This window comes from Melospiza melodia, chromosome 2 (assembly GCF_035770615.1).
Source record: "Melospiza melodia melodia isolate bMelMel2 chromosome 2, bMelMel2.pri, whole genome shotgun sequence".
Taxonomy (NCBI): Eukaryota; Metazoa; Chordata; class Aves; order Passeriformes; family Passerellidae; genus Melospiza; species Melospiza melodia.
Window position 1 is genome coordinate 116,901,353 of NC_086195.1, and position 18,732 is coordinate 116,920,084.

General features: G+C 39.2%; 2 protein-coding genes across 6 annotated transcripts; one reads left to right on the forward strand and one right to left on the reverse strand.

Annotated features, from left to right (window-relative positions):
• Window positions 1–4,007: 4,007 nt before the first annotated feature.
• LIG4 (DNA ligase 4) lies at window positions 4,008–8,234 on the reverse strand. 3 transcript variants are annotated; one of them, XM_063149648.1, is made up of 2 exons: window positions 8,163–8,234; window positions 4,008–7,635 (listed from the first exon to the last, which is right to left on the reverse strand). In XM_063149648.1, exon 2 carries the CDS (start codon window positions 7,621–7,623, stop codon window positions 4,885–4,887), a length of 2,739 nt encoding a protein of 912 aa, XP_063005718.1. In that variant the 5' UTR covers window positions 7,624–7,635; window positions 8,163–8,234; the 3' UTR covers window positions 4,008–4,884. The 3 variants fall into 3 exon arrangements, with proteins under 3 accessions (XP_063005718.1, XP_063005719.1, XP_063005720.1); XM_063149649.1 differs by having other exon boundaries at window positions 8,147–8,222; XM_063149650.1 differs by lacking the exon at window positions 8,163–8,234 and adding an exon at window positions 7,764–7,919.
• Window positions 8,235–8,343: 109 nt separating this feature from the next.
• On the forward strand, window positions 8,344–17,595 carry ABHD13 (abhydrolase domain containing 13). 3 transcript variants are annotated; one of them, XM_063149652.1, is made up of 3 exons: window positions 8,361–8,447; window positions 10,100–10,135; window positions 14,209–17,595. In XM_063149652.1, exon 3 carries the CDS (start codon window positions 14,244–14,246, stop codon window positions 15,255–15,257), a length of 1,014 nt encoding a protein of 337 aa, XP_063005722.1. In that variant the 5' UTR covers window positions 8,361–8,447; window positions 10,100–10,135; window positions 14,209–14,243; the 3' UTR covers window positions 15,258–17,595. The 3 variants fall into 3 exon arrangements, with proteins under 3 accessions (XP_063005723.1, XP_063005722.1, XP_063005721.1); XM_063149651.1 differs by lacking the exon at window positions 8,361–8,447 and adding an exon at window positions 9,114–9,238; XM_063149653.1 differs by lacking the exon at window positions 10,100–10,135 and having other exon boundaries at window positions 8,344–8,447.
• The last annotated feature ends 1,137 nt before the right edge of the window (window positions 17,596–18,732 follow it).

Below are 18,732 nucleotides of genomic sequence, written 5' to 3' on the forward strand. Positions count from 1 at the left end.
AGTGGTAAAATGTTTATTTATATCTCCCAGTCACTAAAAAAAGTTAAATATTTCAGTCTTAAAAATTTAAATATTATCTGTGCTCCACCTTAGATGCCTTTACTGAGTGTCTGCCAGGAATCTGTATGAGATCTGTATGCAGCAGTTGTTCTGTTCATACAGCTCTTCATCACCAAGTATAACAATTTAAATAATTGATCTAGAAAAAAATTATTCTCAAGTTACCACACAATTCAGAGGGGGGAAAAGAGTAAAATTGTGGGGGGTTTACTGTCTTTTATTTATTAACTTTGTTAATGTTCTTAATGCATGTGACCTCACAGCTCTGCATTGGTTGCTGCTATAGCAGTGTCAGGCAGTCTACTCCCAGCACCTGCTGCGTTTCAGTTACAGAGAGATGTAATCAGCAAAACTGGCTATCCTGTTTATTTCTCTTTTCTTCATACAACCATGTTCAGACACCTGAACAATGTGATACCTATCAGGTTCATATTTACTTCTGCCTTGAATAATCTTTTTTTATTACTGTAACAGCACTCAGAGATCTTAAGTAAAATATTTTTTAAACAAAACAAAACACAAAATAACCATAAAAACCAACAAACAAACAAAAACAACAACAAAACAAAAACCCAAACAAACAAAAACCAACCCAACAAAAACCCAAATCCAGATGTATGTGACTATGTTTGCTATAATTATATGTGAACATGTTTACAGGGCAGAGTGTAGCATAACAGAGAGGTATGAGAACTAACTTTAAACTGTATGTACAAATTCATTCCACTTTGGCAGCACACAGGTCTGACATATAAAATCTGTAATACACTAGTCAAAAGAGGCAAAATCAAGAGAGAAGCTGTGGGAAACCAAGAAGGAAAAAATGCAACCACAAAAACTTAGTGAGACTAGCTGTGTTACACATCTATTTGCTGTCTTTTACTTGAATACATGTATTTATGCACCAACAGGAACTCCTATCCAACTGCCTTTGACCAGACAGTTATTGCATTGACTGCAGGTGTAAGATGTGCTGGCTAAAAACACAGATTTCAGAGAACATGTTGCCTCTGCTTGTTGCTGTTGCTGCCAAAGCAAAGTCTGCTGAGGCTGAAGCATATTAGCTGCAGGAGGAAGCTTCCATCTGCAAGAACGTGGAGAAATCCTCCCTCCTCCTTGGATCTGCAGTGTTTATGTTTGTAAAGTCTACCATCACAAGAAAGTAGCTGTTACTTTAGCACTCCCTAATCAAGACTGGGCAATCAGATGAAAGTGGTTAAATTACTGGAGCCTGTTTTCACTTTCACAATTGGTACGTTTATATATCACCTCAAATTGAACACCAGCTTTTCTGTCCTTTAAGATATGGCTAGTATTTAAACATTTATACACAGCACTTGGAGAGTTCTTTCCACTGCTCAGGAGACTGAACAACCTTGATGTTCATCGTAACTCAGTTTGGTTTATGCTTTGGGTTTTCTTGGTTTGCTTTGTTTTTTCCTCCAGTTTAATGTGCAGCTTTAAAAGTCATGCTGATAAAGAGAGTTGGCTACACTAATATCTGTTGTCCTGCAAATTAAAAAAAAAAACAAACATTAAATTTGCAATGTATATTGCACTTGACACTTTGACCATCGACAAGACACCTAAAATCAGAATGAGAAACTTAGTTCAGAGCTGATTCACAGAACAATGGAGGCTGGATGGCACCTCTTGAGATCATCTAGTCAAACACTGTCCAGCTGAAGGGTCAGGTAGAGCAACTTGTAGTTGATTGTACATTGAATATCACCAAGAATGGAGATTCCACAACCCCTCTGAGTAACCTGTTCCTGTGTTTCACCACCCTTACAGTAAGAATTTTCCTGGTTTTAAGAAAAAGTTCCTGTTCCATTTTGTGCTCATTGATTCTTGTCTTGTACCTCAGCTGCTGATGACAACTCTTCAAGCATTTCAACCAGCTTTCAGTCCACTTCCCGGTCCATTCATCTATCCCATATTAGCTGTCTATGAAAATACTACAGAAAAGTGTCAGAAGGCTTCCAAAGGCTGAAAAACCATCTAGAGCTCTACTTTTCTCCATCAAGCTGGTCTTGTACTATAACAAAACACAAAACACCAGAGAAATTATAAAAATTTCAATTAGAACCACAAGGACTTCTATAAAAAATGAAACAAAACAACCTTCTACCTGAATCTATTTCAAAAGGTTAATTTGAACTTCATAAAAGCTTTAGAAATACCGTAGTTATTTTAACAAGTACAACACTATACAGAACCAAACTATGTGAATTCATTTTATTCTGGGAAAGATTGAGGATAAAATAATGGAATATGCAACCCCTCACACCATACCCGCTTTTTTTGTGTGTAACAATCAATCCTTTTTTTTTTTTACCCCTGATATTTTATTTCTGGCAACTTTAGTCTTGGAAAATGTATTTTACTTTATGTACAACAGGGAGAAAATGAACTGTGGTTTCATAGCTTTACATAGTTGAGCAGTTTGAGCTTAAATTCAACTCCCTTATATGTTCTCTCAAGATAATCATCCCCAAAATTACATAGAAAGAAAATCTACATCTGTTAAAAACATCCAAATACAATACTAAATATATTTTTTCTAAAAGAAAATAATTTTAAGGTTGATGCCTTTTAATTTCCTTGCTTCCAGAAAGGAACATGGAGAAACATTATACCTACAAGCTCCTTCACTGTTAGGTTTGTATAAGTCAAACATACAGAGTTCTCTCATTCCTATCCCCTTACAGCAAAAAAAATAGTTCCATAAAATTTTACAGGCCCATATACTGCTTTGTGGTCCAACAGCTGTTACCAGCTGGAGATGCTTTATGCTCAGTTGAACTATGTTAAAAGGCATTTCCCTAGTCACCTTCAAACAAACCTTTTTTAATCTTTTCATGATGTTTTATAACTCCAAGTCCTTCTTTTGAAAGAATTCAAGTTGCAATTATATATAGATTGAAAAGATTAAATGGCCTTTGATTGTATTTTAACAGAGTGACACAAAATATTGCAAAAACACAAGCAAGCTACAGAGCTTTTTAAAATCTCTCACCAGATCATTGCGATGCCATAAACAGAATAGTACATATCTTACCTGTTATTTACTAGAGCCGACAGATTTTGACTGATTTCACCTGTAAAGTGGATCTTCTGCTTTTCAAGGATATTAATACAGACTCTTAAAACATATAGATGTACTCTTTCAGAAATGAGTAACTGGAAATTGAGCAACGGGAACCACATAGTTTTTAAGTGTTTCACCATACAGATGCACTACAGGAGAAAGGTGACAAGCTTTCCACAATTTTTTAATTTGCTTCTGGAAAGGAGGTCACATCCAAACTTCAGGCCCAGATGAACATAGGGTAACAAAAGAAAGGTGAGGACTTCTGTAACAGAGAGAGGCCAGGCTTTCCTTCATTCATTCAAATCCCTGTTGGGTCAAGGCGTGCAACTGGGCTGCTCCACGAGGGAAAGCATGCTGAGGGAACAGCAAGGCAGGCACAAGGCAGCATCCTCGCCAACAAAAACCATGTCCCACCACACCAGCCCCACTCAGAAAAAGAGCAAAGCAGGCCTGGTGATGGGAAATTTGTGGACAGTGACTAATACATTTTAACAATTAAGTGTATTTCAGATAATAAGGGATATCAATACAATTCCAATTAACCAATATTTCAATACTTCCATTAAACATTTTATATAACAATTCCCATTACAGGAACTTTCGCATTGAACAGTTCCCATTACAGGAACTTTGCATGAACCACAGAAAGCACAGAAGAAAGTGGTCAGCAAAAACTGACTCTGTGTGGTCTGCCTAACTTAATTTCTGTTTGATACCAATGCTGACATAACAAGAAACAAGGCCTCAACCTTTCTCCCCTCAAACATAATGCATTAATTATCTAACAGTAAAATAAGAAATCAAGTTTTGTGCTTTTCAAAAGTGACTGCTTACTAACAATAAATACCAGGCAGACTTTAAAAATAAATTTTATTTAGTAGTTGGAAAAATATACATTGAACTGGATATTTGGAAATTAATCCTACAATAACTTAAGAAGCATTTTTAAAAGATAATCTGATGGTTAATTGTAAAAGCCTAGTCCTGTCACAATTCACACTTAAACTGTAACAAGCACAGGAGGTTATTACAATTTTTAAGTAATTGATTTGCATTTCATACATATATAGGTCATTATTAATTCATTATCAGCTCAATGAAAAGTTTCAGTTCTTTTGTACAAAGGCTATTTACACAAAGAAACATGGAATCTACACAATATCCTAAAATCAAAGTGCTTCTGAGGCTGTGTGGCGCTTAATGCTAAAACCAATGTAAGCAAATTAAAATAGTCCAGATGAAGTTTAAAAATTACTGAATTCTCTAGCATAGGGAATACATACAAAACCAGTCCAGAAAACATGAATGTGATTGCAAATCGATAGCAAACAATAAACAGCAGAATCTCCATAAAATAATAATTATAAATTATTAGAAATTATTGTCTCCATTTTGAACAATGGAGGCAAGCATTATTAAAGCTAAAACAAACTAGCCAGTTTCAAACATATTTTATTTATGTAAAATTTTAGATCTCTCCTGAGACCTGTTTGTGGATTAAAAGGCTTAAATTATTTATCTTGTGGTGGTTTTTTTCCCTCCAACATACCGTTTAGCATCCTCTTGCTTCCGCAACAGTAAAATTAAAAGCCTTCCTCTGATTTCAGCAATTCAGTGTTATTCTTTAGCCAGAGCCAGCTTTAAATATACACAAAAACACACAAAAATTTTAGTACAACCTCACAAAATCTGAGTCCAATTGTGCCTTTGCTCCAATCTTAAAAACTGCTTTAAATTACGTACTGATTTTCATTCTTTGCGACTCCTTCCTCCACTGAGTGTGTTACCCACAGCTCGGATACAATTTTAAATTTTTTCCCAAATGTTCTCCTGAGTGCTTTCATCTCTTCTACCCGTGAACAATCTTCTCCCACAACAACATGGGAGACACCCTCTTCAAGGTGAGAAACTACTTTTGCACCATAAAAACGGAGCTCCAAAGCTGTAATTGAAAGTGTAGTTCCAGGGATTTTGCTTTGGGGCTCATTAACAACAGCATAACAGTCCACATAAATAGTGCTTCCTCTGAATATACCAAGCTGACAACTGCTACACCAATAACGTTCTTCTAGCTCTGCAATCAAGTCCAGAGGCATTGCCTTATTGTCTTTTATTCTCGAGAACACTTCCTTGAGCTGCACAACATCTGTGTTTGCTGTGTAGCTGTCTCCATAACAATCATACTCACGAGCAAAATGTTCTTTTGTGTCAGGAGACATGTGAATCATAAAGGCTGGTTGCCAAGGCACCAGCATTTTGGTTTGAAAACACTGAAGGAGCCACTCTGCCCTCACCACATCGTATTTGTTGGAAGCAATGATGTTTTTCACTCTGACATTCTCAGCTCCTACAATGACACAGTAAGTCTCCGGCCCCGGATTCTGTACCACACTGCCACCACATTGGGCTATTCTGCTTTCCAGCTCAGACTTTGAGTATTTTCCCATTCCTGTCATAACACAAAACTCAACATCTTCAAATACATTTGAAACCTTGCTTACACTAGAAAGATCAGGAGCTTTAAATTGCTCAGCTATTCCAATTACTTTCCTCACCTTTGAAACAGTTTTCCTTTTTTTCTCATGTGGCTCATCATACTCATCTATATGAAGGTGCTTAGATGCCAGCTTTCCTTGTGCTTTGCTTCTGAGGTCTTCTAGCATGTCTGAAGTCATGCACTCATACCATTCTTTGTCTTCCCTTATCTTCTCAATTCGGGGGAATCTCAAAGTACAGTCGGTTTTATACATATCACTGTCAACAATCTCAGCTGCCTTGATCTGAACTATGACAGAGTTGCAAGGTTCAATGTACATTTCAGGTTTTTCAGCTCCACACAAAATGTTACCAGGAGGGTCCTTCCTATGGTAGGGCTTCCAGTGTTTAGCCAGTTTCAAGCCTAGATCATACAACTCTTTCATGGTATAGCCAGAGCCAACACGACAAATGGAGTGGAAAATGGTCGGCTTTTCATTCGGAGGCGGCGTCTCTGCAACAGCACATAGGAAATGAGACATCATTCCACCTCGAGACCCCTTCCCCCAGTAACCACCAACAATTAAAAGGTCCAGCTCATCCATCAGTCCATTGACATATTCTGGCTTGATTTTTAACCAGCCTTCCCCACGTTTGTCAGGCTTGTACGTGGACATGGGATCTTTCACCATAATTCCTTCCTCTCTGTTATCTATGGCTTCATTTAAAGCATCAATTACTTCTTTTCTTGTTCTGGCACTTCTCTTAAGGACAACATGTATCCTGCCCTTCACCGGGGTAAATACACTACTTAAGATTTCATATCTTTTGCTGAGTACTTCATGCCCCAACTTCTGATCATTAACCATCAATACATCAAATACACAGAAGCAGGTCTGCAGATCAGAGTCCTCCACCATTCTTTTTATGTCAAATTTGTTTCCTTTTTGCATAAAAGTTTGTGCCTCGGGATTGTAAGCCATCATTTCACCATCAAGAATGCAATTTTGTATATTGCTCTTAAATACATTATGAATAAATGGCGTTAATGACCCTTCAAGGGGTGAAGCACCAAATTGCTGGGTATAGTCAAACCCATTTCGGGAAAAATACTTGTACACATCCCCATCTTTGTGCATCTGCATACGTTCACCATCCAGCTTAGTTTCTATGTAGAATGTCTGGTTACTCATTTGTTTCTCAATTTGTTGGACATCTGCAATAGCAGCAAGCATTGGTTTAAAGGCAGAAAACAACATGATAGAAACATCACTAAGTGAGACAGAGGGATCATGCAGTTGTCTGCAAACTTTTTCCAAATCAGTAGTAACATTGTGCAATTCAGCAGCATCAGGATGAAAAATTGAAAATATAGTTTGTTGACTAACACCAAGCTTTAGATCCTTTATAATCATTCGGATAAGCCATTTTTGTTCTAGTGCTGTGCTCTGGGTAATTAACTGCAGAAGACTTTTCTTTAACTGACCCTTGTTTTTAGCAGCATTATTATTAGCAATTGCATCTAAATGTTCATTGACTTGTTCTATTGTCAGTCTGCCTTGTTTCGGGCTCCTAGGTTTTAGCACAAAGTAGGCGATCATTGCAAAATCTCCAGCATCTCCACGTGAGCCCGTAGGCGTTCTGTAATTTAAAAGCTTTGCAGCATCTTTTCCATCTTTTGGTAAACTCAGCAGTTCAATATAGAGCTTTGCAAGCATAGTTTCTTTAATTCCATATGCCATCCTTTCTCTTTCCAACTGTGGGAGAATAAGCCGCATAGCTGGGTAAAAGGAATCTGTGACATCTTTCTCTTTTTGATGGAGTGCATCATGGAATTTCCTCCAGGAATCCAGAAAATCCTTGAAATACTTGGTTTTCTCTGGACGAGTTTTGGACTTCTGTATTCGCTCCAGAGTAGAACAGAGATCTGCAAAAGGCACGTGAGAGGCCACCGTTTTTTTAGGAGGAGGCTGTGTAACAGGTGCGGAAGCCATCAGTCTGTTTTTCTGGGAACAAAACAAAATTATGTATTTATAACAAAACAGCAGGTTATTCTGTCTAAAAAAACCCCCATATCTAATTAGGATTTATGTTTTTTCTAATTTTTCTACCTAAGATCTAACCACTATCTTACAAGTCGCCAGCTGATTCCTCATTTAAGGGTCAAACTCAGCGGCGAGGCTGCGACACTGAAACACCGGCATCACCAAGACTTTGGTCTGCACGGCAGGAGAAGGCACCGCGCTCCCCTCCCGCTGCTGCCCAGGCGGGACCTCTCAGTGCCTGGTGATTTCCTCCTCCACCTTCCCCGAGAACGCAGCCTGCCCCCGACACCACCCGCCTCGGCCTCTGTGTCCCGGCCGCTCCGTGCGGGCGGAGGGAGCGGTGTCCGGACAGGCCCCACACGGCCCGGCACAGCGCTGCCATGGCCACGGCGCGGGGGGAACGGGCACCGCCCGCTCCGCACGGGCCCACACAGCCGGGGCACGGAGGAACGGCCACCCCGGGCAGACTCACGGGGAGCCGCGGCTACCTGCGGAGCCGGGCTGACAACCGGCTGCCCAGCGCCCGGAAGAGGAGGGCCAGCCCGGTGAGGCCGCGCTCCTCCCCCGGGCCGGGCCGGGGCGGGGAACGGCGGCGTAGCCCGGGGCGGGGAAAGGCGGGGAGACGACGGAGAAGGGCCGAGCTGTGCCCTGGAAGCGGAACCGCGGCTGCGGTGACTTCCTGCCTCGGGAGGAAGGAGCGGTGGTTGAAGTTGCGCGTCGGGGTCTGCGCTGGCCCGAGGCACCGGCGGCGGCCGCCCGGGAGGATGCGGCGGGTGGGTCTGCGGGCCGCGGCACGGGAGCGGGGCGGTCCCGGCCCCTCAGGCTGCGCTGGGCCGGGGGCAGCCGGGGCGGCCGAGGGTTTGGGGTCCGGTTTTGGGTCTACCCGGGACTAAACGCGGCTCTTCCCTGAGGCGGCGGCAGGCGGGACATTGCCTCGGGCAGTGCGCGGCTCCTCTGCCCGCACGGCGGGACGTGGCTGCCGGGGCGCTGCTCCCGTGACCGTGCCGATCAAAGTTCCTTCAGGTGCCTCCTTGTGAAGCCCCGCAGACCTTCAGCTTCTTGGCAGCAAGGTCTCGCAGCAGGGTTTGGTTTGTCTCCACTGCCCGGTGGAACAATTCCTGCAAATGGGTGCTTGGTGAAGGTGTGGCTGATGGTGACAGTAGTGTTCTAAATGGGCCAAGGGAATGTTTTTGAAAAGGCTGAACTGGGTGTTTGTCGTCAGTCAAAAAGGAAGCAATTCAACAAGCTTCGAAATTGCTATATTTTAGCAGCCTAAGTCTCTAGAAAGTTAAAGTTCCAAGTTAAGGCATAGCCAATGTTGGTTTGTTGCCGTTTGGCTTTTTTTTTTTTTTTTTTTTTTTACACAGTATCATCGAAATTCGGGACATTGCACCACGATGATACTTTGTACCGTTTGTCATTTGGGAGGAGAAGTATCACGCGAGTTACCCGGAAAACTTTATCAGTTATCAAGACGTGCAGCTTGATGCAGAGCTGTGGATGTCGGCTGTTTGAAATAAGCAAGACGAGTGACTCGTTGATTTTAAAGCCAGAGCCATGAAATGTGTGATGCTTAAGTTATTCTTACTGTACTTTTTCCTTTGTTAGGAGTCGCTACTTTGCTGTTGTTTTCCTCTTTTTTTTCTTTCTTTTTTAATGAGTGTTTCTGTAGGATTTTAGTACTAAGAAAGTCTGTTTTTCTGGTCCTTAGTAAGCTTGTAGGTTTTCTTCCAGATCAGTTGAAACTAACATTTTATAGTCGAGGACCTAATATTTCTACTTCTAGAGGTCTTCTGAATAAATATAAGTAAATGTAACACTTGTGCAAACGTTGTCTGTATCTGGAGGAGGCAGAGTCTAGGAAAATGAAGTGGAGACAAACAGATGTTGTTCTTAAGAAATATATTTGATTTTGTTTGTTTGTGTTGAAATCAAAGGATTGCAGTGACTTTTTTTTTTTAAAGCTCTTTAACGAGGAAGCAGCCATTAAACACCTGATTGTGCTTCTTAGCACTAAGTTTAAAGCTACTTATGCACTAAAAGTTAGTTTTAAGGAGAGACTGTAATGTTTATTTTTAAGGACTATGTATTAATGCTACGTTATTGTTATAATTATATACGTATATTATTATAATATTACAGTATTGTCATATACTGTGTGTTGTGTATATAGTCCAGGACATTTCATTGTGATTCTTGAACTTCATTATAAGATGTTTGCAAATTCATCAAATATTTCAAACAAACATTCAGCTTGATAGGAGGAGTATGAGATGCACAGTTTCATTAGTGAACAAGTTGTAATTTTTAGGGGGTTTGGCTCTTACCACTTCTTAATCTTCTTTCAAATAACAAGATAAACAGTAATTACATGTGTAATTCAAAACAATTTTACTCAAAATTCATAAATGGAATTGTCTTTCAGGCAGAGATGAAGCCTGGGAAATCATCACATCTAAAGGTAAATGTTTTATGATATGATTAGTGTATGAAAATAATACTGTTTAATATTAAAAATATAGACAAAGGCAAAACAACACATCCTGTGGCAGATATAAGAGTAATTTCAGCTGCCATTCAAAATGAATGAAAAATTGTTCCCTTTAAATACTTTAAATATAAAGTATTATCCCTTTAAGTGTTTTAAATATATTCTTGAATTTTTGTGGGTTTTTTCAGTTGATAATGGTGTTAACCATTTAAAAGTAGTATTAGGGCAAAATAGAATATTGTTAAAATGCCTTTATCATTAAGAGGGTTTTTTTCTCTAAACTTTTAGTTTGAGCGATTTGTATTTTCAGTAGCTACCTAATTTTGGGACTTGTAGTTCATCTGATAGAACAGAGGTCTGCAGTAGTTCCTAGGCTGTGGATTCAGCTGTGGAGATGTACAGATACAGGGGTGTGTGTGTCTGTATATTAACATGTGTGTATATCCCAAGTCAAAGCTGAAGCTCACCACTTCCAAATTTCCATTCTGTTTTGAGAGACAATACAGTTCCATGGCAGTGCTGTTCCTATGTGGCCATGGTTTCCTCAGGAAAGCTTTGTATTTCAGTACTGTCTTCTGCTTGTCTTTTAAGCTTACAAGCATCACCAAATAAATAGTTGTAGGAATTATCAGGATTCCCAAAGGCTCGCCTTTCCAATGCACCTTATCAGAGGGACAAGAGGAAAAATTTATTTTAAATGATCTTATGCTTATTTACTTAGCCTTTTACTTAGTTTAAATAATCAGTGATTATGAAATACTGTGAATGCTGTAAAATGGGATGTGACTCCTTGTTATAGGAAAATCTTGTTTTCTAAGTTACAGCAATTACATGAAATACAGTGCTGTAATTCAATATTTCTTCCAAAACCAATATTTTTTTTTAGTGAAGTAAGAGTGCCCTCCAATAACTTAGAGGGGTGAATGATTCTTGATATAACTGGGACATCAGACAGTTATGGGGCAAGTCCATGACTCGTTGCTGTAGTCTAGGAGCAGAAGCAGTCTTGTCTACAGGGGGGATCAGGTTAGTCCAGGTTGGGTGGGTTGGTGGGTCTGCTCTGTTTCTCAAATTGACCACGTCAGACATCAATAAACTTTTACATCAGTCTAATACACTGTTCTCCCACTCTCACGCCTTTTCCAGATTATTCTGGCCCCCTATTAGTCATAAAATTACAGATGCAAGAGAAATGCAACACATGCTCTTGGTAATTCATGACAGAGCATTTACATCAAAAGATGTTATACTGTAAACTGCTTGGAAGGTTTATAACTTCCCATCCAGCACACCAGGAGTGGGAACTAAAGACCAAGGAGAGAATTTTGTGTGTGTTGGTTGAACAGTCTCAAATCTCAGCACTTCAAAAAGTCTTGACCTTACTGCTCACTGAATATTACTATATTAGCTTGCCCATTTTATTTCTGTCCTTGAAGTGGAAATTTTGTTCTATCTGTTTCATCTTCTGCTTTCCAAGATAGTGTTGGGAAGTTCTGTTGCTTTGAGCTCTGTAGAAAGTGTGGGTTGTAGCTTTATTGAAAATGAGGTTATATTGATTTGGCTTAGAGTCTCTTCTAGGCTTGTTTGAGAAACCATCCTTTTTTGCTCTAGTGATCTTTTAATTGGTATTGAAAGGTGGGAAGGAACCTAGGAAAAATTTTTGTCTTAGTTTCCTAACTGACAAATCTTGCAACAAGGTGTGAAGGCCTGGAAATGAATGGAACCAGTGAAGTTTCACACAGCTGGGAAAAAAACTTCAGTAGTAATGTCAATTGTTCAATAAGGCAGAGTGGTCAGCTTTATTTAAATATGTAGTGACCATGAAACATTTGTGGCTATGTAGTTTGCTCTTCTTCTTAAGTACTTAGTGAATGTTAAGCTTTAGTTGTAAGATGTACTAGCTTTGCAATTCCAGTAGCTAAATATTTGTGTATACCTACATATATATATGTATATATATATCAGAAGTAATCACACAGCAGCACTATCTCAGTAGTATCATATTTTGGTAATATTATCCTGCTCAAATAAAATTAGAAGTGGTGCCCTTCTCATGAAACTAGCATAGCTTATAAAATCTATGTTAGTTGATTGGGAGCATCAGTCTCCAAATAATCATCCTTAGTGTACGTGGGATAGCCATTGCAAAACTTCATCACTTTTATTAATTCTTTGTCTCTTAGTAGTTTTGTTTAACAGTGTGAATATCTTGTTGAGAGAACATTTTTGGAGTTTCTTTCATTTTGTAAGAAAGTCAGCAAAATGTTGAATAGTGTAGGTAAGGAAATGGTTTTACTATCTCATTATCAATATTCTTATAGTCTTGAAATGTAATGCAGGAAATGTTTGTTAACTTCTTTAGGAAGTTATCTTAGAAATTGAAGTAGCTACTTTATATGTCTTCTAATAGTTGTGAGGTTTTTTCGAGGAAAATGGATCACAAGAATTTAATTTTCCTATAGACAGTATTTGTGCATACTTGCATATGGATAGTAAACATGAACTTCTAAATAATACAAGAGAACAAAGTTGAGGTAACTGCTCTTTTAGACTACTTTATATTTCACCAGTTTTATGTACTGAGAGTAGATATGCTGTATAAAAGCTTAATATCACATTGGGTTTGCTTAATATGTGAATTTTAAGATGTGACACATTTATTTTTATTTCTGATTTATTTCTAATTTTTGCATTAAATAGAGATGGCAGGTTTTCCTGGTCAGATTGGGTGCTTATATCTGTGGAATGCCAAGGCTGTAGCTGCAGAGGTCACCTTTTACCACTCAAGCCTAACAAGAGGGCTGGTATAAAATGCTTGGATGCATCTCTGCATGTCAAACTCCAAAGGAGTCTGAATTCAGATTATTGCTGTGCTATATCATTTTGGGAGATTATAACTTAGTGTCAAAAGTGTACCTATTATATGCTTTATAGCTTAGAGCATATAATCCTCTTAGTGTTCACACTGAGAGCAGTAATCTTAGTGTCCTCAGACAAGTGAGTTTGTGTTGTCCCTTCCAGGTAGTGTGATTATTCACTTCAGTGGTGACTAAATGGTCACTGTAGTTTTTGTGCAGGTTTGGCATATGTTTCCATATGAACCAGGAATGAATACTGCCAGAGCTTGTATGGATGATGGGAGACATAACTTTTGCTTGGAAAGAAGGTTTATTCCATTGTTGTTAACATAACTCTCCTCATTTTATGCTGTATGTGTGTTTTTGTCATGAGTCTGTTTTCATGTTTGGTATTTTCAGCAGTGCTTTTCATTCACCAGACAATAATGTAGTTAATGGACTATTTTCAGTGGTCTTGCATGATGATAAAATTTTCCATTCAGGTAAAGACTTAATGCAGATTACTGATCTGATAGTGGAAAATTATTGTTATAAATCAGAAACAATCAAAATATAGCAAAAAAACTGTCATAAATGTAACTACAATGTGGTATCTTAGTATGGAGGAGTCTCTCTCTTCTGAGCCCTTCAGGAGTTGCTCTGTAGCCAGAGTTGACTGAGATGCTGAAAGGCAGCCACTAACCCACAGCAGTGCTGGCATGTGTGGTGAGCCTCCACTGGCTGCAGAGTGACGTGCACAGGCTTACTGCATGCTACTTAGCAACTTAGAAATAAAGGCTATTTTTGTTTGTGTTCTCTGAATTCTAGAGTTTCTTACATGAGCAGCTTTGACAAACTGGTGAAACAGTCTGTGTGGTTGTTCTCTTGCGTAGTAGCAAAGTCTGAGGGAAAGCAGAAGTTACTGTGGTCTTACTCAACCAGTCTTGTAGTACTGTTAATGGACTGCCTGCAGGAATACTGTAAATGGGATTTTGAAGAGTTCTAAAGCCTTTCCTTATGATTGCATTTCTGCTTCTTTTACAGAGTCAGATGATTTCCAAAAGTTCAAAGCGAGTTTGCCACCAAATTTTATGTTAATGTTCCAATACATTGGCTTGCCATTAATTTTCTGCAAGTACAAATGCTTAAATTGCTACCTTTTTCTTTTTCCTATATTTATATGTATACATTTGGGTTCTTTTGCAGGATTTACTTGGAGTAAAAGATCACTGACTTCTACAATGGAAAAATCATGGATGCTTTGGACCTTTGTCAAAAGATGGCTACTAGCTTTGGCTTCCTGGTCTTGGAGTCTCTGCCGTATTTGTCTTTTGCCCTTGATAGTGACTTTTCACTTGTACGGAGGCATTATACTCCTTATATTAATATTTGTATCAATAGCAGGTATATTATATAAATTCCAGGATGTCCTGCTTTACTTTCCTGAACAGCCCTCTTCATCTCGCCTTTATGTTCCTATGCCTACTGGTATACCACACGAAAACATCTTCATCAAGACCAAAGATGGAGTTCTTCTCAATCTTATTCTGCTGAGATACACAGGGGACAATGCAGCGTATTCTCCAACCATCATTTACTTTCACGGGAACGCAGGCAACATTGGCCACAGGTTGCCAAATGCTCTGTTGATGCTGGTAAACCTGAAAGTAAACTTAATTCTGGTCGATTATAGAGGGTATGGCAAAAGCGAAGGAGAAGCAAGCGAAGAAGGCTTGTACTTAGATTCTGAGGCTGTCTTAGACTATGTGATGACTCGGTCTGATCTTGATAAAACAAAAATTTTTCTTTTTGGCCGTTCCTTGGGGGGAGCAGTAGCTATTCACTTAGCTTCTGAAAATTCCCATAGGATTTCTGCCATCGTGGTGGAGAACACCTTTCTTAGCATCCCATACATGGCCAGCACTTTGTTCTCTTTCTTTCCGATGAGGTATCTTCCGCTGTGGTGCTACAAAAATAAATTTCTGTCCTACAGAAAAATCTCTCAGTGCAGAATGCCTTCACTCTTCATCTCTGGGTTGTCTGACCAGTTAATTCCACCAGTTATGATGAAGCAACTTTATGAATTATCCCCAGCTCGGACTAAGAGATTGGCGATATTTCCTGATGGAACTCACAATGACACTTGGCAGTGCCAGGGTTATTTCACTGCACTTGAACAGTTCATCAAAGAAGTAATAAAGAGTCACTCCCCTGAAGAAATGGCGAAAACGTCATCTAATGTAACAATAATATAATTGATATTCTTCTTTGGGGTGGAGTGGGGCAAGTACCTGCACTGTACCTTGATTTGTGATAAGTGGTAAAAGAATGTTTGTTTTTAAATGTATGTCATGTCTGTACTTGCCTAAAGAGTGAAATTAAACTTGGAAAGGTCTGATATTTTATTAAGGTGTTCCAGATAACTTTTACATTTGCAGCATTGTAAATGAACCATTTTATGTCTTTCTCATACTTTTTTGGTATCTCTGTCCATATATACCACTTGTTTGATATGTACAACAGATGCTATTAAAGAAAATTGCTACAAAAGTAGTACAGAATGTATTTAGAACAATGGGAGGCTCTTCAGTATTCACTGCTGTATGTGTGAGCTTTTTGGACAGCCATGGTTAGCACAATGATTACTTGCTTCTCTTAGAGTTCATTTAAAGTGTGCCATGCATGAGATTAGTGTTTTATTTCTTGAAATTTTATATTATGCAAAGTGGGAAGACTTTATTGCGCTAAATAATATAAAATAACATAAATGGTAAAGTATACTTGCAGGTATACTATCCTGGGTTGTTACTGGTTTCTCTGGTTATGCAAACTTATATATGTCAAACTGCAGTTGAAGATGAAAAGATACTTTCCTTATTTTCATTTGCTGTTTGTATTATAATAGTGCACAGAAGGTTGTATGTGCCTGACATTGTGACTTCAGGATTTTACCCAGGCAATTTCTGTATAGGAAATAGAAGTAACTTTTTCTGAAAGAGATCAGTGCAATTAAGCTCCTTTCTGCCTCAAGCTCTCCTCACTAATGTACAGGCAAACTATTTGGTAGTACTAGTCTGCTTGTCCATTTGAGGTGATAATTCTTAAGGCAAAATGGGTGGTCGTACAAGGTAAAAGTAGGTTTTTGTGTTCAGACTTTTACACTGGTGTAGTTAAATGTTTGTGCCCTTTATTTATACCTCCTAAAGAAACAAATTCAAATCATTACTAGTGATCACATGATTAGAGATAAATGTGTACAGTTGCTACAGTAAGGATAATACAAGTGAGCAGGTAGTCCTAGATGGTCCTGTCATTGAGGGAAGGAGGGCTCTGCAGACACTGATTGACTGGAGCAACAAGCCAAGGCCAAGGGCATGAGCTTCAGCAAGATGAAAAGTTGGGTCCTGCACTTGAGTCACAACCCCAGGCGGCACTACAGGCTGGGGAAATAGTGGCTTGAGAGCTGCTCAGCAGAAAAGAGACTTGGAGATGCTGGTCAACAGCTGCCTGGATGTGAGCCTGCAGTGTGTCCAAGTGGGTAAAAAGGCCAATGGCATCTTGGCCTGTATCAAAAATAGCATGGCCAGAAGGATCAGGGCAGTGATCCCCGTACTTGCCACTGGTGAGGCCACACCTCAAGTCCTGTGCTCAGTTCTGGGCCCTTCACTACAAGACATTAGGGGGCTGGAGCAAGCCCAGAGATGGGTAACAGAGCTGGGAAGGGTCTGGAGCACAAGTTCTGTGAGGAGCAGCTGAGGGATATAGTGGTGTGTGTTGAATGAAAAGGTGGCTCAGGGGAGACCTCATTGCTCTACAACACTTGAAAGGAGGCTGTAGGAAAGCGAGGGTCAGCCTCTTCTGCCATGTTTCAAGTACAAGGATGAGAGGAAATGGCCTTGCATCAAAGAAGGTTCAAATTAGATATTATAAAACAAATTTCACTGAAAGAGTGGTTAGCCATTGGACTAAGTTGCCTAGGCAGGTAGTGGAATCACCAGCTGCTCTGGAATCATTCAAGTCATCTGGATGTGGCATTTGGGGATATGGTTTAGGAGTGATTATGTTTTTGTTAGGTTGATGATTGTACTAGATGACCTTGAAGGTCTCTTCCAACCTTAATAATTCTGTGATCAAAGACATGCTGTTAACTTAGTCTCTAATGGAATGTGGGAACTGTTTAGATTTCTTCTGCAGGTTTAATTACTCATCTGCTGCAGCTGAGTTTGCCTCTTCAAAATATTTTTTTAATAGAAAGAACAAATTGGAAAATCTTCCACACGATCTTTAAAGCTGCCCTTTGGATTCAAAATTTTAAGTAAACTTTTCTGCCATGTTGTCCTGATTCAGAAAAGCATCTCAGCACACACTTAAAATCTGTTTCCTGAGGGATAGTCACATTTTAAGCTTGTGCTTAAGTTCTTTGGTTGAATAAAACTGCTTTCCTGAACTGGTGCCTTAATGGTTATGCCTCCTAATGGAATTATAGTTCTTATGTACATGTGGGTAATAGCTGTCAGCAGTTTGTAGACAGGATGATACGTCTTTTCATAAACGTGATTTCTTTTTTTTTAAATAAACATTCACATACCAGAAGTTGCTGCTTTCTCTAGTAAGTATCTTTTGTGATACTATTATTAAGGTTTTCATAGAGTTGATTGAAAAACTATACATCTTTGTGGATCTATAGACATAAAAACATAGAGCATACTTTTCAATCTGATCTGAGTGAAACCAAAACTATCTTTTCAGCCTTACAGTGGTGACATTTTTTTTCGTTTTGGAGAGAGGGGTGCTTGGGCACGGTATATTGGAGAAGTTTGACTGGAGGCTGGGAGATGAGGCTGTATTTGTATGGTAGAAAGGAGTTGATAGATGTCACATTGCCCTTCCCTGATGTATTCTACAGTGAGATGTAAGCTGCTTGCATAGATTGTTTCACCTACTTCACATTGCTTTAGAATAGAGGTGGAGGGAGAGAAGGAAAATTAGCAGTCAAATACTGCTTTTCTAAAATTCAGTTGATGAAGCCAAAAGAGTAGATTAATTGTTGGAGACAGAATGAAGAGAAAGTAATTGTGTCAGAAGTTGTCATATCTTGACATTAAATACCATTGGGGCTGGGGGGAGGTGGTGTTCACAAAGCATCAATTTCTAAAGTAACATGGCATTTAACCCACTTGGCACCAATCAAAACAAAACTCTCAACCCCAGAATACCCCTAGTATTGTGTGGTACTTGTATGCAAATGAAGTATTCCTGTTTGAGCACACAGTTGCTAAGACAAAGTCAAATATGTAGTGTTAGATTATGGCAATCTGAAACTCTTCAAAGTGGGCTGTATCTAAACATTACTTTTTATTATCAAGCCATATATGTTTTCACTATATTTTCTGCAGGACATAAGTATGAAACTTTAATTTTGCAGGTATTGTGTGTGAGTTGACACAATTGTCATATATGCATCCTTTACACTTGTGTGGTTTCTTCCACCTTCCATATATGCACAGTTTTGTTTCTCACTTAATTAGTTAGCCACATACACTTGTGAATTAATGTTATTATGCTATTTTTCATTGCATTGATTATGAAGTCCACTGAAGGAAAATAGGAGGGAAGTGATGTTTTTATGCAAGTATTCCACTGCTCTGCATACAATTCTTTAAGGGAGGGAGGGAGAAAAGTAAGGGGAGGAAACTTGTTTACTTGTTTCATGGACTGTGTGATGGAAAC